Source organism: Sapajus apella, unplaced genomic scaffold (genome assembly GCF_009761245.1).
Source record: "Sapajus apella isolate SASKATOON/1434 unplaced genomic scaffold, GSC_monkey_1.0 scaffold184, whole genome shotgun sequence".
NCBI classification, from domain to species: domain Eukaryota; kingdom Metazoa; phylum Chordata; class Mammalia; order Primates; family Cebidae; genus Sapajus; species Sapajus apella.
This window is the reverse complement of record NW_022437124.1, coordinates 72,098-93,819: the sequence shown is the minus strand read 5'-3', so window position 1 is coordinate 93,819 and position 21,722 is coordinate 72,098. Positions and strand designations below refer to the sequence as shown.

The 21,722-nt window shown below is 41.3% G+C and overlaps 2 protein-coding genes, 1 non-coding gene and 1 pseudogene across 3 annotated transcripts; 2 read left to right on the top strand and 2 right to left on the bottom strand.

Annotated features, from left to right (window-relative positions):
- Positions 1 to 230: 230 nt before the first annotated feature.
- LOC116543219 lies at positions 231 to 1,139 on the bottom strand (annotated as a pseudogene).
- On the top strand, positions 1,098 to 1,562 carry LOC116543199 (histone H2B type 1). Its single transcript, XM_032268610.1, has one exon. It carries the CDS (start codon positions 1,138 to 1,140, stop codon positions 1,516 to 1,518), a length of 381 nt encoding a protein of 126 aa, XP_032124501.1. The 5' UTR covers positions 1,098 to 1,137; the 3' UTR covers positions 1,519 to 1,562.
- A 10,634-nt stretch (positions 1,563 to 12,196) lies between these two features.
- On the bottom strand, positions 12,197 to 12,625 carry LOC116543204 (histone H4). Its single transcript, XM_032268618.1, has one exon. It carries the CDS (start codon positions 12,573 to 12,575, stop codon positions 12,264 to 12,266), a length of 312 nt encoding a protein of 103 aa, XP_032124509.1. The 5' UTR covers positions 12,576 to 12,625; the 3' UTR covers positions 12,197 to 12,263.
- Positions 12,626 to 13,605: 980 nt separating this feature from the next.
- Positions 13,606 to 13,677, top strand: TRNAM-CAU. The gene has a single exon. It is a non-coding gene; the product is annotated as a tRNA-Met (tRNA).
- The last annotated feature ends 8,045 nt before the right edge of the window (positions 13,678 to 21,722 follow it).

Genomic DNA, 21,722 nt, shown 5'->3' with positions numbered 1-21,722 from the left:
ACCTAGCTCCACTCAGTGAAACCTTTGTTATATGGCAAGATTCCTGGGTGGTGTACCTGAGAAATCACAGACTAAGAGGTCACCGGCATACAGCAGTGAGCAATAAATGTTAACTGACTTATATTTTGTCCCAAATGGTTTTTTGCTTCGGTTGAGAATTTTCAAAGCACAGGTTATTTTAGATTTTCCAATGACTATCCCTTATTTTCACTGGGTCCTACTGACGATACACTAGGCTACCACACCCACTGGCCTCTTCACGGTAACTTGAGGGGCACTAGACTGGCCCTGTCTATCTAAAGCTTGCGATGTTTTGTAAACGTTAACGAACTTGCTTCTTCCTGACTACATTAAAACACTTACAAATATTAAACATATTCTCATTAGTCCTGTTTGCCTAGTCAGTCACTTGTGTAGACAGAGCAACAGCACGGCATGAATATTGGGCAGGACACGGCCCTGCGCGACAGTGACTTTGTCCAGCAGTTCGTTGAGCTCCTCTTCGTTGTGGATGGCCAGCTGCAGGTGTCAGGGGAGGATGCAGTCTTGTCCGGGCCGCATTGCCCGCCAGATCCAGGATCTTGGTCACGTACTCCAACACAGCCGCCACGTACAGCAGCGCGCCGTCCCGCACCGACCCAGCATAGCTGCCCTTGCGGAGCAGGCAGTGCACTCCGACCACAGAATACTGGAGATCAGCCCTGAATAGCGCGTTTGGCCGCAGCTTTGCTACACTGCTTTTCACTCCAGACGTAGCTAAGTATTTAAATAGGAGGCGCAAGGTGACTGATTCTAGTAAAGCGCAAGCAGCTAATCTGTGTTCGGCAAAATACCCTGTGCTATTGCCTGAACACAAATTCCAGCCATTCGAAAAGAAGAAGGCGTTAAAAAAAAAAAAAAAACACTTTCTAAATAATTATGCTTGAAAGGTCAAATTAGGCAAGGTTGAGCTTCTGGGAGAGCCAATGAGACTTAGGAATTCAGAAATGGCCTATCACATGTTCAGACACTAAAAGAACCAATCAAAAACCGAAATACCAATCCTCATTTGCATATATACGAAATAAATAATGAGGGCGTTTGGGCTTGCCATCATATTGCTTGTCATTACTTGAGGTGAATACATAGGCTGTGAGCATGCCTGAGCCAGCGAAGTCCGCTCCCGCCCCGAAGAAGGGCTCCAAGAAGGCGGTGACCAAGGCCCAGAAGAAGGACGGCAAGAAGCGGAAGCGCAGCCGCAAGGAGAGCTACTCCGTGTACGTGTACAAGGTGCTGAAGCAGGTGCACCCAGACACCGGCATCTCCTCCAAGGCCATGGGCATCATGAACTCCTTCGTCAACGACATCTTCGAGCGCATCGCGGGCGAGGCTTCCCGCCTGGCGCATTACAACAAGCGCTCGACCATCACCTCCAGGGAGATCCAGACGGCCGTGCGCCTGCTGCTGCCCGGGGAGCTGGCCAAGCACGCGGTGTCCGAGGGCACCAAGGCCGTCACCAAGTATACCAGCTCTAAGTAAACTAGGTGTCTGAGTAAAAGCGCCAACGACCCAAAGGCTCTTTTAAGAGCCACCCATGTTGTCATTTAAAGATCTGTAATTCTCCAAAACTTCCCTTAACTAGAACCACCCCCACTTTTCTGCCTCCACACCACCACATTCAGGTTTTTGTTTTTAGTTTCAGTTTACCATCCTATTGCCCTTGATTGGGAGTACCGGGTGGAAAACAAGTTTGGGGTACTATTACAGTTAAATAAGGTTTGAAAACCCGAAACTTTCCTCTTGTAATTCGTTACTATCTTGCGAATGGTTGGAGCAGCATATGATGGAGGAAATCACCTCTGTTGGCTGCGTTTATAAACCACGGCGGATTGCTACCAGACTTTCTCATATCCCGGTTGTCCCAAGTCCACTAACTTCTCTACAAATTTTACTGAGTTTATAATTCTTGGATTACTTCACGTATCTATATATATTATCTCTTGGCAAGATCAGGAACTCTACCATCTTCCTGCCTGAACATATTGAGGTTTAAGAGAAAGAACGGGTGCCGGGTGTGGTAGCTCACGCCTGTTATCCCAACACTTTGGAAGGCCGAGGCGGACAGACCACCTGAGGTCGGGAGTTCGAGGCCAGCCTAGTTAACAAGGTGAAACCCTATCTGTTTAAAAAAAATAAATTAAAAAAAAAAAAAAAGAACAGGCAACAGGATAGCATGACTTTGGAGCAAAGAAATGAAAACTCCAGGGGCTACATTCAGGTGCTTTTTATCTGTAAGCCTTTTTAAGGTTTCAAGGACTGAGTTCTCCCTAAACTACCTCCTCTGTATCCTGGAACGACTTTGTCCACAGCTACTTCCTTTCCTGAAATTTCATTTTAAGAGAGGAGGGTTACAAGGAATTAACATTTGTATGGTAGTCCTTAGAATGAATTATTTCATTCGTTTTTTTTTTTTTTTTTTTTTTTTTTCTAGTCAGCTGTGAAATGCAATCTCCTTTTTCACGGGTGACTGACCTCAAGACTTAGGTTAAGTAACTAGCCTCTTACACATAAATAAAACTGAGATTTTAATCTCCTCTAGCTGATTCTAAGGATTACTTCCCACTATTTGTTAGAGACCATCCCAAGCAGGATCCTAGTTGCTGTCATAGGAGTCAGAAAATTTTCTCAATTGTAATAAAAGTGGTCAGGAGATACACATATTCTTGGTTGCACAGCAAAGTCCTTATACCAGAAAAATTTTCTTTTAAAAATAAAATAGTAATGTGACCTTTGGGCCCTAAAGATCACGTGGCAGAAGTTTAACTTTTTCTGAGCACTGTATTCTGGAGGGGAAACATGGGCATTGCCAATGTACGGTGAGCTTTAAAATCTTATTGTCTATTAGCTTACATGTCATTATCTGCAAATACCCACATAGCAGATTACTGAGAACATTTAGTGACCAAAATTTCTTTTTAATTTTTTGTTTTGAGACAGGGTCTCACTTCTTTGTTATCCAGACTGGGGTGCAGGGACATAACCACGGCTCACTGCATTCAACCTCCCTGGTTGTGTTCCCACCTGTCTCCCAAGGAGCTGGTACTATATGCACACACCATCATACCCGCTAAATTTTTTTTTTTTTTTTAAGATTTTTGTGGAGCCGGGGTCCCACTGTGTTGCCCAGGCTGGTCTCAAAGTAAATTTGTAATGGAACTTGTGAAGAAAATTCTCTAAGCTGCATGTATAACTAAGGCATTCATTTATCACTCTCCAAAGCTACTTTTAAATACATTTTAAATTACATAGTCATGAAATATTCAAGCACGAAGGCATTTATTCCTTGCTCTCCAAAGCTAATTTTAAATACATTTAAAATGATATATTCATGAAATATTCTAGCATGGTTTAAGGGGGACATCCCTCAGGAAGTGATATAGTCCTGATTGCCTGTTTCCATCCTGAGTTTGGGCAATTTATTTAATTCCTCTGTAAGTACTTCCTTGCCTGTTTATTCTAAACAGGAATAATAATTAGTAACTACTGCATGACATTACTGGAGTGACCAATAAAAGGAAACAGCTAAAGCACTTAGGACTTGAGCTGTCTGCACAGAGGATGTCCCGGTAAATATTAGCTGTAGCTAAAGCCTCTGGTGAGTGATAGCGAAGGTGCCTTTGGTCCTGCCCACACTGAAAGCCCAGTGTCCTGAGGCCTGGAATAATTAGCATTGGGCTTTTCTGTCAGTGTAAACAATACTCTGAACAGTTCAATTTCCTCCTTAGAGCCATTGCTTTCCTCTGAAGCATTTTGGAGACATACTACTGCCTGAGGATGTTTGATTTCCCTATCTTTGCTTGCCAATTCAAGCAACATGTGTCATATTTTCCAGGGACTGTCTCATGCTCTCACTAGAACTAGGGGTGCCTCATTTAATGGTCAGATGTGTTGAGTTGTAAAGAAGGAAACCTAGAAATTCACATAAGAATTGCTTAGTACCTTCTTACTCCTTTTTTCTTCCCATGTTTCCTATTAACTTTGCTAACATTGCTATATTTATTTTCCATCCATTTGCTGACTACGTTTCCCTCGGATACCTCCAGATCACAGCCATGTTTCCAGATGAACTTCTGCACCTTAGTAAGTATGTTATTTAATTAAAATATAGGAAATTGGCTGACTGATGAGGGCCACACTTTCCTGAATCCATTCCATCCCTGAGACATAGGTCACTTCAAAGGAAACTGATTGGCATAAATGTTCTGCTCAATAAACTGCACCACAGTTTTGGTCCATGAATTCTATTTGAGATGTAACACTGAGGCACTAGGGCCCACTCCCTCACTCTTTGAGGCCAGGTAGGCCAAGAACCTCGAATTCGAAGTCCGGCCACACAGTGATCTCCCACGAGGCCCCACCTCCAACACTAGGGATTGCTATTGAACATCTTGGGTGTGAACACAGATCCAAACCATATCAAATGTATATCCTTTGCTCATTCATCTGTCTTTTGTTTCAGGGCCCCAGCCAATGAATTTATTTAAAATGGGTAAAAGAAAAGCTGTTCTCTTCCCTATAGCACACAGTGGGTGTGGGAGGGCATCTGTGTTCTGTATGTCTGTCTGTCTTTCTAGTGTAGACAGACATAATATTGAAAAAAATGCAGAGAAAAATAATCCCAGGATGAAAATGTTTGAGAAGCGTATTCATGTGCTAGGGCTGCCATAACAAAGTACCACAGACTGGATAGCTTAAACATTTATTTTTTCACAATTCTGTGAACAGGGTTCATTTCTTCTAAGGTATCTCTCCATGGTGTGTTGATGACTGTCTTCTCCCTGTGTCTTCCCATTATCTATTCTGTGTTTGTGTGATCAGTCTTCTTTCCCTATGAGGACACCAGTAAAATTGGATCCAGACCCACCTCAGTAACTTCATTTTATATTTTTAAAAACCCTAACTCTAGGGCTGGGTGCAGTGGCTCACACCTGTAATCTCAGCACTTTGGGAGGCCAAGGTGGGTGAATCATGAGATCAGGAGTTTGATACCAGCCTGGCCAACATGGTAAAACCCCATCTCCACTAAAGATACAAAAAATTAGCTGGGTGTAGTGGCGGACGCCTGTGCGAAGCTGTGGCAGGAGAATCGCATGAACCTGGGAGGCACAGGTTGCAGTGAGCCGAGATTGAGCCATTGCATTCCAGTCTGGGTGGGTGACAGGGAGAGACTCCGTCTCAAAAAAAAACAAACAAACAAAAAAAAAAAAACCCTAATTCTAACTGTAGTCATATTTTCAGGTACTAGGTATTAGGAATTCAACATATGCAGCAGGGAGGAGGGTACATGAGTCCATGACAAGAAGTGCAGCAATTAGGCTTCCAAATACTACCTGAACTAAGTATTCCACAAGTGGCTCAAACTCATCAGGACCAAGACTGGCCTCATTATCCTCTCCCCAGCTCCACCCATCCAAGTTTGAAATTTGGTCCTCATCCTAGACTACCGCCATTCATTTTCACCATATATTTAATAATATACAAATTCCTATTCTACTGATTCTCACTTCTATTTTAACATCATATTTTTGTTTATCGTGCTAACAATTGGAAATATAAATGTTGAAGAGTAGGCGTTTCACTAAAAATAGGATATATCAGGCCTGGCACAGGAGCTCATGCCTGTAATCCCAGCACTTTGTGAGGCTGAGGCAGGCAGATCACTTGAGCCCAAGAGTTTGAGACAGCCTGGGCAACATGGTCAAACCCCATCTCTACAAAAAACACAAAGATTACTCTGGTGTGGTGGTGTGCGCCTGAAGTCTCAGCTACTCAGTAGGCTGAGGTAGGAGGATTGCTTTAGCCTGGGAGGCAGAGATTGCAGTGAGCCATGATCCTGTCACTGTATTCCAGCCTGAGAGACAGAGTGAGACCCTGCTTCAAAAAAAAAAAAAAACAAAAGGAGTTTTTTTTATTTTTACTTTTTTTTTTTTTTTTTTTTAAAACATAGGGTTTCACCATGTTGGTCAGGCTGGTCTTGAACTCCTGACCTCAAGTGATCCGCCCGCCTTGGCCTCCAAAGTGTTTGGATTACAGGTGTGAGCCACCACGCCCGGCCAAGAAAAGGAGTTTTATCCATAATGAAATACTATGCAGCTGTTAAAACTAACGTCAAAAATAATATGCTTCAAGGCTAGTACTTTGGAAAAGGTGCCAAATCATGTATTCTCATTTATATTAATATATCATACACATATGTAGTACACTTATAGGAAAAACACTGACTAGAAGGATCAATGCCAAAATGTTAACAATTTTATTACCGTCTTTGGGATAAAAGGATCACCTCCTCTGGAGAGAACTTTCTCTATTTGGCTGTCTCTAAAACTCCCGATAGTGTGCTTTGCTTAAGAAAAAGTTCTCCATTAACCCTTTCCTTTTCCAAGTTTCCCTGTCCTGTGTTAAAAATTTTTTTTTCTACACTGCTTCCATATTTGCAGAAAAAAAGGTAACTGAACAAATAATTATTGAACACCATGTACACAGTATTATTCTAGGTTTGGTATGTAAAAAATGAATAGAATCATTTTAAGATACAATTACTTACTAAGGAAATCGAGAAACAAGGCAAAAGTATCCTAGCATTAAAAGACAGAATACAGTAAGATTAGTGAACCACCTAATAATCCATGTGACTGTAAGTATATGTTCTTGTTTATAACATAATCCGCTAGTGATCTCAAAGAGGATCAAATGGGAAAGTCAAGCAAAACAGTGCAATGTTACTGTAAGGACCAGAAAAGCTTAAGAAATTTTAATGTCAAGAAAGCAATAGTTCAAGGCAATGGTTACCTCTAGGGGAAGCAGTGGGAGGATGAGATGAGGTCAAAGCTGTTACTGGTGATATTTGTTATACCAATATATACCAACCTGGCTGGCAAATGGGTTCAAGCATGGTCATCATATTATCCTTTATAACTTGTATATGGATTAAATACTTTTTTTTTTTGAGGCAGAGTCTTACTGTGTCACTGAGGCTGCAGTGCAGTTACAATCTTGGCTCATTGCAACCTCCACCTCTCAGGTTCAAGCAATTCTCCTACCTCAGCCTCCAGAGTAGCTGCGACTACAGGTGCACACCACCATGCCCACCAAATTTTTGTATCTTTAGTAGAGATGGGGTTTCACTATGTTGGCCAGCCTGGTCTCTAACTCCTGACCTCAGGTGATCCGCCCACCTTGGCTTCCCAGAGTGCTAAGATTACAGGTGTGAGCCACGGCACCCAGCCTCACATTCTTTTGTGTATCTAGAATTACAAATTATTTTATATGTATCTAGAACTGCAAATGTTAAAGCAAATAATATTGCACAAATGTAGTCATGGAAAAGTCATCTCACCTTCCATAAAAATACAGAACCTCCATAAATATTGCTTGTATTAGAAATTTGGTTATAAAAAAAGGCAATCTCCCCTTATACTCTGAAAGTCTAGATGCTCAAAAGACCAGGCACTTTACAAAAAACACTGCTAATATACAAGACTTGCTGTGTAAAGGATCCTTCTTGAAATATTTTCCTTTTCTGCCAGGAAAAGGACATACATAACATGTACACTAAGGAATCTCGTTTTATCTACTGCAAATCAGATTTATATTCATTTTATTTATATTCACCTAGGCACTTAAGAGAAACACATAATTTGAGTCTAACATGCTTGGTGCAAGAACTGGTTTTGTCAAAGAGGCTACAATTGTGACATAATTGAACCAAAGTAGGGAAGGGGGATTTTGTATCCCTGTTTCATTCCCTGTTGTCCAGAATAAAGTCCACATTCCTGTCATAGGCCTGACAAGCCTCCAAAACCTGGCCCCAAGCCAGGAACTATCACTTCCAATACTGACTTGAATTACACTACTCTGACATTCCATTTAATATTCCATTCCAGCTTTCCTTTCCATAAGCCTATGTTTCACTCTCCAAATAGACTGCAGGGTTCTTAGGAGCAGGGAAAAATACAGTGGGAAGGCTGTGGGGGAGGGAGCGGGGTTGTAATGCCAGTGTGGTCACAACCAGCTTCATACAGAGCATGTTATTTGAATATATACCTGAAGGAAGCAAGGGAGCAACACTTAGATCTGGAAGCTGAGTTGCCCACACAAAGGGAACTGTCAGTATATATATAGTGCCTGAAAGAGATGCATACTTCCAGCAAGTTCGAGAGGCTAGCAGAGCTGGATGAGGAAGGAAAAGAGTAGTGAGATTTGAGGCCAAAGAGGTAACAAGAGCCAGAGAGTGGGGTCTTGCAAGGTTTTGAAGGGACTTTGGGTTTTCCTTTTAGTGAAATGAGGGCCATTGGAAGGTTTTCAGCAGAAGAGTGACCTGATTTCATTCACCCTTTATTGGAAATCTTTGGGACAGAGGTAGGCAATGAGGTGCTACAACAATGAAGGTGAGCGTTGGCAGTGGCTTGACCAGAGCAGAAGTGGGAATGTGAAACAGTTCGATTCTGTTTATGTTTTCAAGAAGACCTCATAGAACTTACTGATGGATTGTTATGTAGGATGGGAAAGAAAAAGACAGAAATCACTCCAACTAAAAGAGTAAAATGCCATTCACTAATTTCAAGATGATGGGAGGTACCGTATTGCAGCAACAATGAAATAAATACTGTTTGAAGCCTATTTGAGTTGGAAGTACATATTAACTGGACTTTCAAGTTGAGATGTCAAGTGTGGAGGACGATGCTGTGGGCTGGTGACATAACATCCACAACATTACCATATAGGCAGCATCTCCACAGCAATAAACATCAGTTCAAAAGCATCAGACAGATTTTCATTCTCCATGTCCATCTTTTTAGATCCATCAGGAGCCACAGAGCTAAGGGAAGAATAAACGAATCAAACATAGAGCTATGAAGCTGAGTTCCACAAACAGGCTACAGGAGGCCTAAGAACTGCTAGAATTGCAAGCAAAATATGTGGGAAGAATGGGCACATTTAGAAAAAGGTGTGACTATCACTGGATCTCCAAAGTGATCTCTTCATGGCTCTAACTTTTAATAGGCTATTTGAATGAGAATTGCAATATTATTGCACACTCTGATTACCGAGGGCATTTTCCCCTATTTGCAAAATAGGGAAAATTCTTGTTTGTTTTGAAAATTACAGAAACAGAGAATTACTAAAGAAAGCACTCGTCACACTTTAAGTTAGGAATCCAGATGTCTTAAGTACAAAACAAACATTTCTTCTCTAACCCAGAGCTCCCTTACACTGCTTCTCTTCATTCTCAACCCTCTTTTCCTAAGAGATGTCATTTCACCTTGTGGCTTTTTTACTGTCATGGGAGTCATACTCTGACAACTCTCTATTATTATGTTTCCCACCCAGACCTCTTTTCTGAACTCCAGGTTTACAAATCAAACTGCTTACTTCATATCCTCCTCTTAAATATGTGTAATAAGCATCTCACAAACTCTCTGGATTTCCAAAAGTAAGATGTGGAATTACTTCCAAAACTTGGTCGTTCAGTATTCTTCCCCATTTTAGCAACTGACACCTCCATTTCAACTGCTGTCAATAAAATCATTGTAATCATGCATAAATTTTCTTTCTCTCATATGCTACACCTTCAGTAGCTCAGAAAAAAACTATCAAGCTTCTTTCACAATATTTTAAGAATCCAACCGCTCTTCACAGCCTCTACCACTAATACACAAGTCCAAGCCACTGCCATCTCAACTGCTTTTAGTACCCTTCTAACTGGTCTCTGTGCTCCTCCTACCCAGACTCCATCACATTTACTCTTCATCAGGCATCTAGGCAGCTCATTTTAAAATATAAATCAGATCATGTCTGTCCTCTGCTCAAAACTCTAAGTGGCTCCCACCTCACTAGAAATAAAAGCCGAAGTAGTTACACTGGCCTACAGGGCCATACAGGAACTGCTCCGCCTCCATTTGCCTTTCAGACCTCATCTCCTTTCCTCTGCACTCCTGCCCAGCCACAATGACTCTGCTATCTCCAGGCTTTCCTACTTGGTCTTCTATTGGGAATATTCTCTCAATGTCTTCTTTTCTCCAATCATCCCTTTATCAGTAAAGCTTTCTATGACCGTATCATTTAAAATACCACCTTCTCTAATTACGGCTCTTGCATTACTTTTAACGAAAAAAAAAAAAAAAAACCACCTTCTCAGCTGGGCACAATGGTTCATGCCTGTAATCCCAGCACTTTGGGAGGCTGACACAGGTGTTATCACATGAGGCCAGGAGTTCAGGACCAGCCTAACCTCATCTATACTAAAAATACAAAAGTTAGCTGGGCCTGGTGGCACAATCTTGTAATCCCAGCTACTTGGGAGGCTGAAGCATGAAAATTGCTTGAACCCAAGCAAGGTGGAGGTGGAGTGGTTGCCACTGCACTCCAGCCTGGGCAACAGAGAAAGACCCTATCTCAAAAAATAAGCATCATCTCCTCCTTCCATACATCTTTAGGCCTATTTCAGTGATAGCTCTTAGCACCATCCGATACAATTTCACTTACTTTGTGTGTGAATGCATACCCAATGGACTCCCTAAATACAGAAATACTGTTTTGTTCACCGTCATTCACTTCTATAATTCTCAGAGCAGTGAAGAGTACCTGGCATACGTGCTCAATTATTTTGTTGTTAAATTTTTATCTAAGTACAAACCAGCGCCTTAGCTCCGATAACATGGTTCTTTTCATATTAATGCACAAATCCATTGATTTTTAAAAAGATGAGACACAAAGTAACTCCATTCATTCTCCTGATTTCAGTTATAATCCTACAATTTGCTTGCTGAACACAAGGAGGAAAAATCTGATTTTACAATGAAACTATCTTCCTAAACCAGCAATTGTCCCATTATATTCACCGTAGATAACCAGACATGTCTCTGATGTGCTGTAACATTATGTACATATAAACTGTTCCTCACAAGCGTATTAACCTGATTTCAATTAAGTGTATAAAAAGTAACTTCTACTTACAGGGCAGAGTATAGAAGCCAAGTAAAATGATCCCATTAGAAAAGCCATTCCAAATCTACAGGCTTGGTCTCTGGCAAATCATTGTCCTGATGTCTGAATGTACGCCTTTTTTTTTTTTAAGAGGCAGTTTCGCTCTTGTTACTCAGGCCAGGCCGGAGTGCAACAGCGAGATCTCGGCTGACCTCCCAGGTTCAAGCGACTTTCTTACTTCAGCCTGCACCTCCCAGGTTCAAGCGATTTTCTTACTTCAGCCTCCCGAGTAGCTGGGAGTACAGGCATGCACCACCCACGACTGGCTAACTTTTTCATATTTTTAGTTGAGAAGGGGTTTCTCCCTGTTGGTCACGCTGGTCTTGAACTCCCGACCACAGGTGATCCGCCCACCTAGGCCTCCCAGAATGCTGGGATTACAGGTGTGAGGCACCGCCCTTCGCCTGAATCTATACTTTCTTAAAAGGCTATCATCGCTGCGTAAGAATTAAGTTTTGGTGATGTTTCCATATTGATCACTTAGCGATACTGTACCTTCTAATGACTTAATAACGTTTAGAAACAGTTTAAGTGAAATTCCTCGCAAGCTCTCCAGTGAGCATTTACATTGTTACCCCACACTGCCTTTTGTTGACGAAAGTTGTCACCGTCAAAAGCAGCAGCGTACATACCGCCTGGACTTCGGTCTGCGATCCCGACCCGAGGATCTGTTCCGCTGGCGGATTCACCTTTGTTTCTAGGCCCGCCGCCTAGGCGCGGGCTTTCTTTGTTCCTCGCCCTCCCCGCCATTTTGAAAACGGTAACGGAGTCTCGCCTGGAGTTTACTGCGACTTCTCTACTCCCTGAGAACAAGTTTAAAGGGGAAGCCACACGGAGAGTACAAGCCGTGCCAATCCAGCTTACTCGCTGCCATCTTAAGCTCTAAAGTGTAAGATTCCTGCAGCGCCGTGTTGGAAAAAAAACACAAAAAAAGAAAGTGTAAAAGAAAGCTAAACATCTATAACATACCGACTACCCTAAAGCATAAGAGAATAACCCTGAACACTTCATAAATATGCGTTATGATGTTAAACGTTAACACCAGGAAACGTTAACACCAGGAAAGTTAAACGTTACCTGTAATCTATACATGTGTGTAACGACTACTTTTCAACAAAAACCTAGAACAAAACAGGACAGGTACCACAAGATGTCCGCTCTTTTACAGAAAAAGTGGGCGGCCCTGAAAAGGGCCTTTGGTTGAAAAACGGAGTTACTGGACACAGCAAAAGGAAGCCTCAGCCACCGAAGCCGTACAGAGTGCGTCCCTGCCGCTTCAGAGCGTAGACCACGTCCATCGCAGTCACGGTCTTGCGCTTAGCGTGCTCCGTGTAAGTGACCGCGTCACGGATCACGTTCTCCAGAAACACCTTCAGAACGCCGCGAGTCTCCTCATAGATGAGGCCAGAAATGCGCTTGACGCCGCCACGACGAGCAAGGCGCCGGATGGCTGGCTTGGTAATGCCCTGGATGTTGTCTCGCAGGACCTTACGGTGACGCTTGGCGCCTCCCTTACCTAGACCTTTTCCTCCTTTACCACGACCAGACATGACTACCCAGCTGTGAACACCAGCCTCAGAAACCTAACGGCCGCGGAGCAAAGCAACGCCCTTATATGCAGGGAATGCGAACCTAATTGAGGACTGAAGCGCTCATACGGGAACTTTGGGCTGCCTCTTGGCCCCACCCTACATAGCCCAGCCCTATGTGACGTCACCAATGACTCGCGTCTTTGGCATCCGAGCGCCTTCTCTGTGGAGGCGCCTCCTGCAAGTGCTGGGTTCCCAAATAGGAATTTCAAGGCTGTTTTAATAACTAAACCAGATTAAAGAAATTAACATTTTTATTATTATTAGTTGCTTAAGTTGCTTTAGGACGATTAGAGAGGAGCCTCGGTCCAAACGACCGGAAGCCTGAGGAATCCAACTTAGTCCCCAAGGTCCCAGTGACTGACATTTCTGCTGCCTGCTGTAAAACACATGCGGACAGAAACCTCCTTCGGAAGTGTTTGAAAAGTGCAAGATTTCATCCTCTCCACAAGGGAAATATAACCAAAAGAGTTTTCTTCCCGATGGCGAAGACATGGTTGGTTATTGATTCGTGGTAGAATTATCGCCCTCCGCGCAGAGGCCTGATTGTATTCCCAGCTTGTTCTCTTCTTTTGCTGCTTATTAAAATTTGTAATTGCCATTTAAATAGCTAGCTGCCCTTCACATCAGCAACCAGTAATTCATCAGTGTGCGGGTTTCAGGATGTTTTTTGTTGTTGTTTTGCTTTGTTTTTTGTTTTTTTTATTGAAACAGTCTCACTATGTTGCCGGTTTTGGTGTCCCAAAGTGCAGGGACTACAGGTGTGAGCTACCCCGCCTGGCCCACAGTGTATTGATGTTTACTTTTCCATCCCTAATTTTGTTTTCTGTTTGATTCTGGTAGCCGCCTTTTTCCAGAATAAGTTGGCAACCTGTGGTAGCCAAAGTATTAAATAAGTAACTTCCTGTAGACTTTCTTTAATCGTGAGATAGTGTGAGCACATTGCTTGAAAGTAGTTAAGGGGATTATGAGAAACCTCATGTTGGGGAATAGCAGAGTGGCGCAGCGGAAGCGTGCTGGGCCCATAACCCAGAGGTCGATGGATCGAAACCATCCTCTGCTAAGGTTTTCTTGAGGATCCGTTTTTTGAAAGTTACACTTTGTAGCTTAAACACTAAGATAAGAAAACAAAAATGAACTCAAGTTTTTTTTTTAATTCCAGAATTACAAGTATTTCTAGAAAATAATGTGAAACTGATTACGATCTCTGCATGTACAGGGTTTATTTTCATGGACACCCAACTGTTATTAACCAATATTTCATCTCTAAATAGAACAAATTTCTTTTGTTGCCAAGTGGCCATGCCACTGTTGCAGCCAGTTATGACACTTGTAAATTAACCTGTCAGGCAGGGAAAATGCTGACATAAACTGAATGCCAAGGGTGGGGTAAGAGCGGAGGAATGGAGTTTTATATCCTTTGTTACATAATTCAGGAAGCACTGTTTGCCAAGTGGTTAAGGCGATCGACTAGGAATCCTTAAATCCCCATGCAAATTTTTTGCAACGACGAGAGTCTCGATCTTGGAAAATGAGTAGCAGTTTGAGGTGGGTGTGGAGTCTTCATAACATGGATTGAACTCAGACCTGGGAAAACCATTTCTGTGGCCACTACTGGTCAACCCTGACTCTACTCTCTACCCTCCTTTAATATCTCGAATAGAACTATTGACTGTGCTTATTTTTTAAACAAACGTGTTGGCTATTTTATGCTTCTCTCTCTCAGAAATGATTCTTATTCCGATATTTACGTATCACATAATGTATTAGGAAAATTAAGAAAATTAAAAAAAAAAAGCCTTAAGTAGCCTACAGTCTAGATATGCTTTTAAACAAGTAAATATGTAGAGTGCAATACGGTAGTTCTGTAAAAGGATTGTACACTAAGTGCAGTGGGAATATAAAAAATGGTGATTGTACTCCCATGACCACCCACTAATTCAGTAATTCACTGGCAGTAATCACATGACTTAGCATACTCTCAGTTAAGATTTATTATCAGGCCGGGCACGGTGGCTCACGCCTGTGATCCCAGCACTTTGGGAGGCTGAGGCGGGTGGATCACGAGGTCAAGAGATCGAGACCATCCTGGTCAACACGGTGATACCCCGTCTCTACTAAAACTACAAAAAATTAGCTGGGCATGGTGGCGCGTGCCTGTAATCCCAGCTACTCAGGAGGCTGAGGCAGGAGAATTGCCTGAACCCAAGAGACGGAGGTTGTGGTGAGCCGAGATCGTGCCATTGCACTCCAGCCTGGGTAACAAGAGCAAAACTCCGTCTCAAAAAAAAAAAAAAAAAAAAAAAAAAAAAAAAAAAGATTTATTATCGCTATTGACCATTTTTGGTTTGGGCTAAAGAAAATGTTTTAAAAATAAAAACAAAAAATATTTATTACAGCACAGGATACAATGCAAGGAAAGCAGAAATATATACACAGGTGAAGGCTAAAGAAGGCTTTCTTGTCCAGACTCTTCAGTGAGGACAGGAATGCCCTTTCTCTCCAATTGAGAACTGCATGCATGTGTGTCAGCTGTGCTTGCATGTCAAAGTCCACATGAGCATTAGAGTCAACCTTGTTAAAGGGAGCTAGTCACAGCTACCATGTGGCCAGCCATGTGGAACGCTAACCAGACACCAGGTGCACATCATGAATCATCATATTCACTACAAATATGCTGACAACCTAGTTCATAGCAACTCACTACTTGAGACATATAGGATAACATTACCCAGTAACTATGTCAACATTCCGATATTTTAGTAAGGGTCATCACCATGGCGCTTATCTACAGAGGTAAGTGAAAACTGAAACAGGGTTGTGGCATTAATTTTGCCCTGGCAATTGTCTAATTCTGAAATGGTGGCAGATTTTGAGCCAAAATTTGAATGAGTAACAATTTTCCATACAGCGAAGAAGAGCATTCTAGGAAAAAGAAACACAAGGAATCATAATACTTAAAAGTTTCTAATGAACTACAAATTATACTTCATTGAAAGTATGGAGGTGAGGTATGTGAGGGAGAGGGATTTAGAGAGAAAAGTGACTGTGTTCTATCACCTCCTATGCACCTGTTGATAGCCAATAAATTCTCCTGCCTTAAATAGTAAGAAGGCTGAACACCAACACTGGATAAACAATATTGGCAGAAATTTATTAGTCACATATACTCACAGCCTGGAAGAAGAGGGCACTACATACTGTGCAAAGCCATAGAAGGGTTGCACTCAGGAGCAGAATGAATCAGTAGGGGCTGTAAGAGGTGGGCTTTGTAGTCATTAGAGGGTGTGACTCCTGGTTCTCCCCTGAGAATGAGTTGGCTTGTTTTAACAGTTCGGAGGACTGGCAGTGAGCTGAAACCCATTAGGTGAAGGCCTGAGTAGGGCAGCTGGTCTGGCAGATAAGGGAACTGGCCAAGAGGGGAGTCTTTCCTGCTTGTGGGAGTCATATCTATCAAGGCAGGGAAACTTGTGGATAGGCCTTTTGGGGAGCCTTGGCAGGGTCAAATATCTCAAGGCAGTACTTGAAATTTTAGGTCTTACATTACCTAAAATTGGTCTGGAGTTATGGCAGAACAATAAGGGAAAGAATCAGTCATAAGGCGGTGAGTATACAAGGCAACCACTTAGATTTTATTTTTCAGTGGGCAATAGGAAACCACTGACCAACTGTGAACAAAGGATATCATCCCAATTTTCTTCTTTTTTTTCCCTCAATTTATTTTCTTCTACCAGTGTCATGTGATACTATATCCCAATTCTCTTCTGAGAAAAAAGTCTCTGTCCCATTCTAGAAGGTGCAGCAATCAATCAGTCAAACAGAGGGGGAAAAAAGGAAAAAAAAAAAGTCTCTGGAGTTTTCATGTTTACGATCGGGTCCTTGATTGGTTTATTTTTCAGCAAGTCACTTATCTTCTAACTGGGGAGAGGGAATGTTTGGGACTATATATGTTTATTTAAGTCTGACCACTTCACACTAGTCATCTCCACTTGAATGTTCAATACGCCACTTGAAGTAAATGCTGAAATAGATTCTAGATCTCCACCACACACATACACACTCTACCCTCAACATTCGATTTCTGAAGTCATTCCCATCATAGTAAATGCAAACTGTGTTGTTAACAGCAAAAGAAACTGGAAATATATATGACTTTTCTATTTCTTTCACATTAATTCAATCACAAATCCTTCAAAACATATCCAAAATTCAACCACTCCTCAATACTTCTATAAACACGACCCATGATGATTTAGCCATAATTATGTGTCATCCAAATATTACAATAGCCTTTCAACCAATTTTCCTGCCTCCAGGAAGAGAGAAAGAGAGAGCAACAAAGATTTTTGCAGAAAAGAATATTCTTGTTAGATAATACCCACCTTGAAGATGATTGCAGAATTCAGAAATAAGTGAGAAATTCAGCATGTTTTTATTGAGCCCCTACTATTTGCCAGATGTTGTTCTATGTAAAAGGCCCAATGTCTGTGCTCCAGAAGCTGCAATATTTGCTAATCAAGAGAAACCAAGACTTTATCACAAATGAGCCAGGAGAGCCATTATTTCCAGTATCCAGAGTTTAGAAAAATTAAGGAAATGCCTTATATGTAGACTGTTGACATTATCTTCAAATGAAGTGCGTGAATTCACAGAAATTCACGGACAGGCTTCAAAGAAGCCACCCAAAATAGAACTTTATATTTATATGCCATTTTGGGGCCAAGAGCTCTACAGAACATTATAAATTCTATAAATATTTTCTCCATAGTATGATGCTAATCCATTACATTTTTGTGTTGATTTATCTATGATAATAAAATAAATAATAAAATTTTGTGCATTTCTCTTTTGTGTTCCTTCACTTCATAATATACGGGGATCTCAAAAAATGGTAATGGCTGTAGACTACTCTGCACTCCTGAGAAACCCCAAAGAAAGTATTTCCTTTCTAAACAGTAACGTACTACAAAAAGCGCTCTGATACCACATTATCACAATCAGAGAAAGTGCCGGCACGGTATGGGGAGGGGATAATTGTCTTGTGTCTCCAGCGCCTGCACATTTCCATCGTGCAGATGTTGCTTTGTGATAAAACTGCCTTTCAAGTGCGGTTTCCTTAACAAGTGTCTGAGCAGACACTGCATGAGCCTAGAGTCTCTAAGTGGTGAATGTGGTTGAGCATCATAGGGAAGAAACCCTGAGTACGCTTATTTTTAAATATTCCTCGATACAGACAATATGCAAAATTTTAGCATCTTTTAGATGCCACAAACCACTTCTGCCTTGGCAGTCATAGAGCAAACGATTTTTCTCTCCATGGAGTAGTCATATTACCACAGGACTGAAATAATTGTCCATCCCATCCATCTTTAAATCCCAATTCTGTGGCCCCAAATATCTCACGAAATCTAAAGTTTCCATTTTCTCAATAGTGAAAACACAGGCGCTGCGGATGCAAACACGGAAAGAAGGGGAAGCTCATTCTATTTTCTAAGTATTACAGCAAGTAGGGGTATTCCTATGGCCACGTGGCCTAATGAATACGGCATCTGACTTCAGATAAGAAATCCCTTCGTGGTTAGTTTCGGTTTGTTTTGAAGGCCTGAAAACTCCAAATTACCCATTTCCAAGAAAAATAAAAATCACCCATTCTCTGGGTTATTTGAATGCTTTTCTTTTTTCCTTCTCTCCCTTAAAAGGAAGAAGGAAACATTCTCAAAAGCCTTAGAATAACGGACAGAGTGAAGAAAGACTAGAAAGTCAAAATTGAAATATAGCCATCCAGTACTTTGGAGCTGTGAAGTTCACCCCAAATTTGGATTTTAAGCACCTGCGTTTCAGTTTTGTAGGCTTACATTCAATTCAAAGATGGAATTCCTTGAAGAAGAAAAAAAAAAAAGGAATTCTGATCTATAAGCCAAGCTTTCTGAAACTGTAGTCTCAGACTAACGCCAGGCCCCAGTGGCTATCACCATAGGAAACTTGTTACTTCTTCCTCCTCATTTAGCACTACGTCAAAATCTCTTCACATTTATCTTCTAGCCCAAGTCCACGTGTACTGAGGAGTTTTGGCTGCTGCTGAAGCCTATATTACTGGTTCTCAATATTCCCCTCCTTCTCCATCTTATTTGTTTTGGATGTGTTGCCATCAAAAGAATGAGAGTAACTAATAACGAGTTTTATATTGCAAAGCAAAAATATGAAGGTAGTTAAAATAGCCTAACTGGTTACAGTGTGTGTGGGCAAAAAGGAAAAGACAGGGAACGCAGCTGTGCAAAATACATAAAAACACATTTTGTGTTCCTAAATATCATTTTGTGTGCCTGAATTTAATAATAATTTAGGATTAAGGAAGAGTAATTTCCAATTGCTTACAGCATGGTGAAACATAAGACATTTGACTCCATCCAGATGAAATTGCTTCAACTCACATGAAGGCCATAAGTGTGTTTCTAGGTCAAAGCAAAGTCCATAAAAGCTGGTAATAATTACCTCTCCCTGTCCCCAGCTTCTTCCTTAGTTCTGTTTGATTCTGGTTTCCTCTAGTCATCTGTAGATTCCAAATTGTATAAAAAACATGGGGATTGAGCACTGGTTCCCAGACTTTCAGATTTATTAGACTAAAAAGTGTCAATGCCCTAATGTCATGCAAAACCGTGTTCTGTCTTGTTAATGGCAAAAACCACCATTTGCACTGAGCAGCCTTTCATAAACTAGAGAAAGGATACAACCTCAGAAGAAGGGTAGCCTTTTAGAATGAATACAGTGATACTTGAGAAATACATTACCCACTTTTTTTCTTGATTCTAAGAACAGGAAAAAGCTTCTTCCTCTCTGACCAGTATTTAATCCTGTGTACCAGGGGATGAACAAGACTTTTTTCAGAGACTTTTTCAGACTTTTTCAAAGTCTTTTTCCAAGAATTTTTCCTCTGGAAAAAGGACTCACAGCCTTCCTCAAGCATTTAATGAAAGTGGAAATTCTGGTGCAAGAATATAAAAATGTGCTTGACATGATTCTTTCTCTCTTCTCTTTCTTTTTCTACGGCACTGATAAGAACACCAAAAGGAGGAGAGAGCCTTTCCACACTGGGAAGTGGCAAAAGGGAGAAAACTGAAAAAGACAGGGAAATCTGTGTACATCCTGCCTTAAACAGTCACTGGAATTTAGGAGCTTGTCTCAAATCCAGAAAATAAAAATATGTGCACCCGCTGATAAATGCGTAAGTCTTTCTGCTTTGAGAGTGCAATTCAGGGGAAAAAAAACATGAAAAACATCTTTCGGAGGTGGATTTGAAAAAGCGACTAGAAGGAAAAAAATCAAGAAGAAAGACTTCTAGATGTGGAACACAAACGCTGGGAGTTAGGACCAGTTGTACAGGGGATTAAGAGGTTCATGAATTTAATACAGTAGCCCCCGCTTATTTACAGGGGTTATGTTCCAAGACCACAGTGGTTGCCTGAAAACTTGGATAGTGCTGAACTCTTTAAACACAGTGTTTTCTCCTACACATACACACCTGTGATAAAATTTAATTTATAAATTAGATATTTAAGAGATTAACAATAACAACTAATAAAACAATTATGACAATCTACATACAGTAATAAAAGTTATATGACTGTGATCTCTGTCTCTCAGAATACTTAATTATACATTACTCACCTATTTTCAGACCTTAGTTGACTGTGGGTAACTGAAACCACAGAAAGTAAAACCTCGGATACAGGGTACATTACGGTAAATGTTTATGGAGCATCTACCCTGTGCCCGCTTCTCTCCCCAGCCACTGTTCTAGACACTGGGATTCTAGAATATAGTATCTAGTAATCTAGGAACACAGTGACAAAAGTACAAAAAACCTATGTTCTTAAGAGGTTTGTAGCTGACGGAAGAGAGGAGCAGGCAACACAGAAAACACAAAATGAATAAGTAGATTATATAATAAATTATACTTTATATTAGACGAGATAGATTCCAAAGGAGCTAAAAGCTATGCCCCTCTGGCACAGTGACTATTATGAGTTAAAGGCCCTTGAAAAATAGCAGGTGCAAGAATATCACTCTGACTCTCATTCTGTTTCTTAAAAGCAGAAGATTAAATTCGTATGGGAAATAAGTTCTCCCTAAACTAGAATGAAAGTATCATTCATTCTAGTTTCTAGGAAAACTGAGGGAAATCTATGTAAACAAATCTTGTTAAATAAGCCCTTATCCTCCCAGCCACTTCTCTACCCAAGTAACTACCCAAGCCCAAATGCCTTTGCCTTGTTACATTTACATAGTTCACCACTTTCTGTCTAATTCAGCATATAAGTGTTCCACTCTCACTGCACTTTAGCATCTTCATTTCCAATGAAGGCTCTTGTGCCAGAGAAAACTTATATTAAATGAATTTGTATGCTCGTCTTATATTAATCTGCCTTATGTCAATTTAATTCTCGAGTCCAGCTGGAAAAATCCTAATAAGAGTAGAGGTGGCTGGGTGTGGTGGCTCAAGTCTGTAATCCCAGTACTTTGGGAGGCTGAGGGAGGCAGATCACAAGGTTAGGAGTTCAAGACCAACTAGGCCAACATGGTGAAAACCTGTCTCTACTAAAAATACAAAGAATTAGCTGGGCATGGTGATGTATGCCTGTAATCCCAGCTACTCTGGAGACTGAGGCAGGAGGTTCGCTTGAACCCAGGAGGCGGAGGTTGTGATGAGCAGAGATCATACTATTGCACTCCAGCCTGGGTGACAGAGGAACACTCCATCTCAAAAAAAAAAAGAGTAGAGGTAAAATTTTGCCTACACTACAGTTCAAACACATAAAGATTCTATTATATATTTTTATGAGACAGGGTCTCACTCTGTCACCTAGGCTGGAATGCAGTGGTGCAATCATGGCTCACTGCAGCCTCAACCACCAATCCTGTCTCAGCCACCCAAGTAACTGGAACTACGGGTGCATGCCACCACATCCAGCTAACTTATTTTTTGTAGAGACAGGGTCTTACTATGTTGCTTAGGCTTATCTTGAACTCCAGGCCTCAAGCAATCCTCCTGCCTCGATTCCCAAATCTAGATTATAGATGCGAGCCACCATCCCCAGCCAAAAACATAAA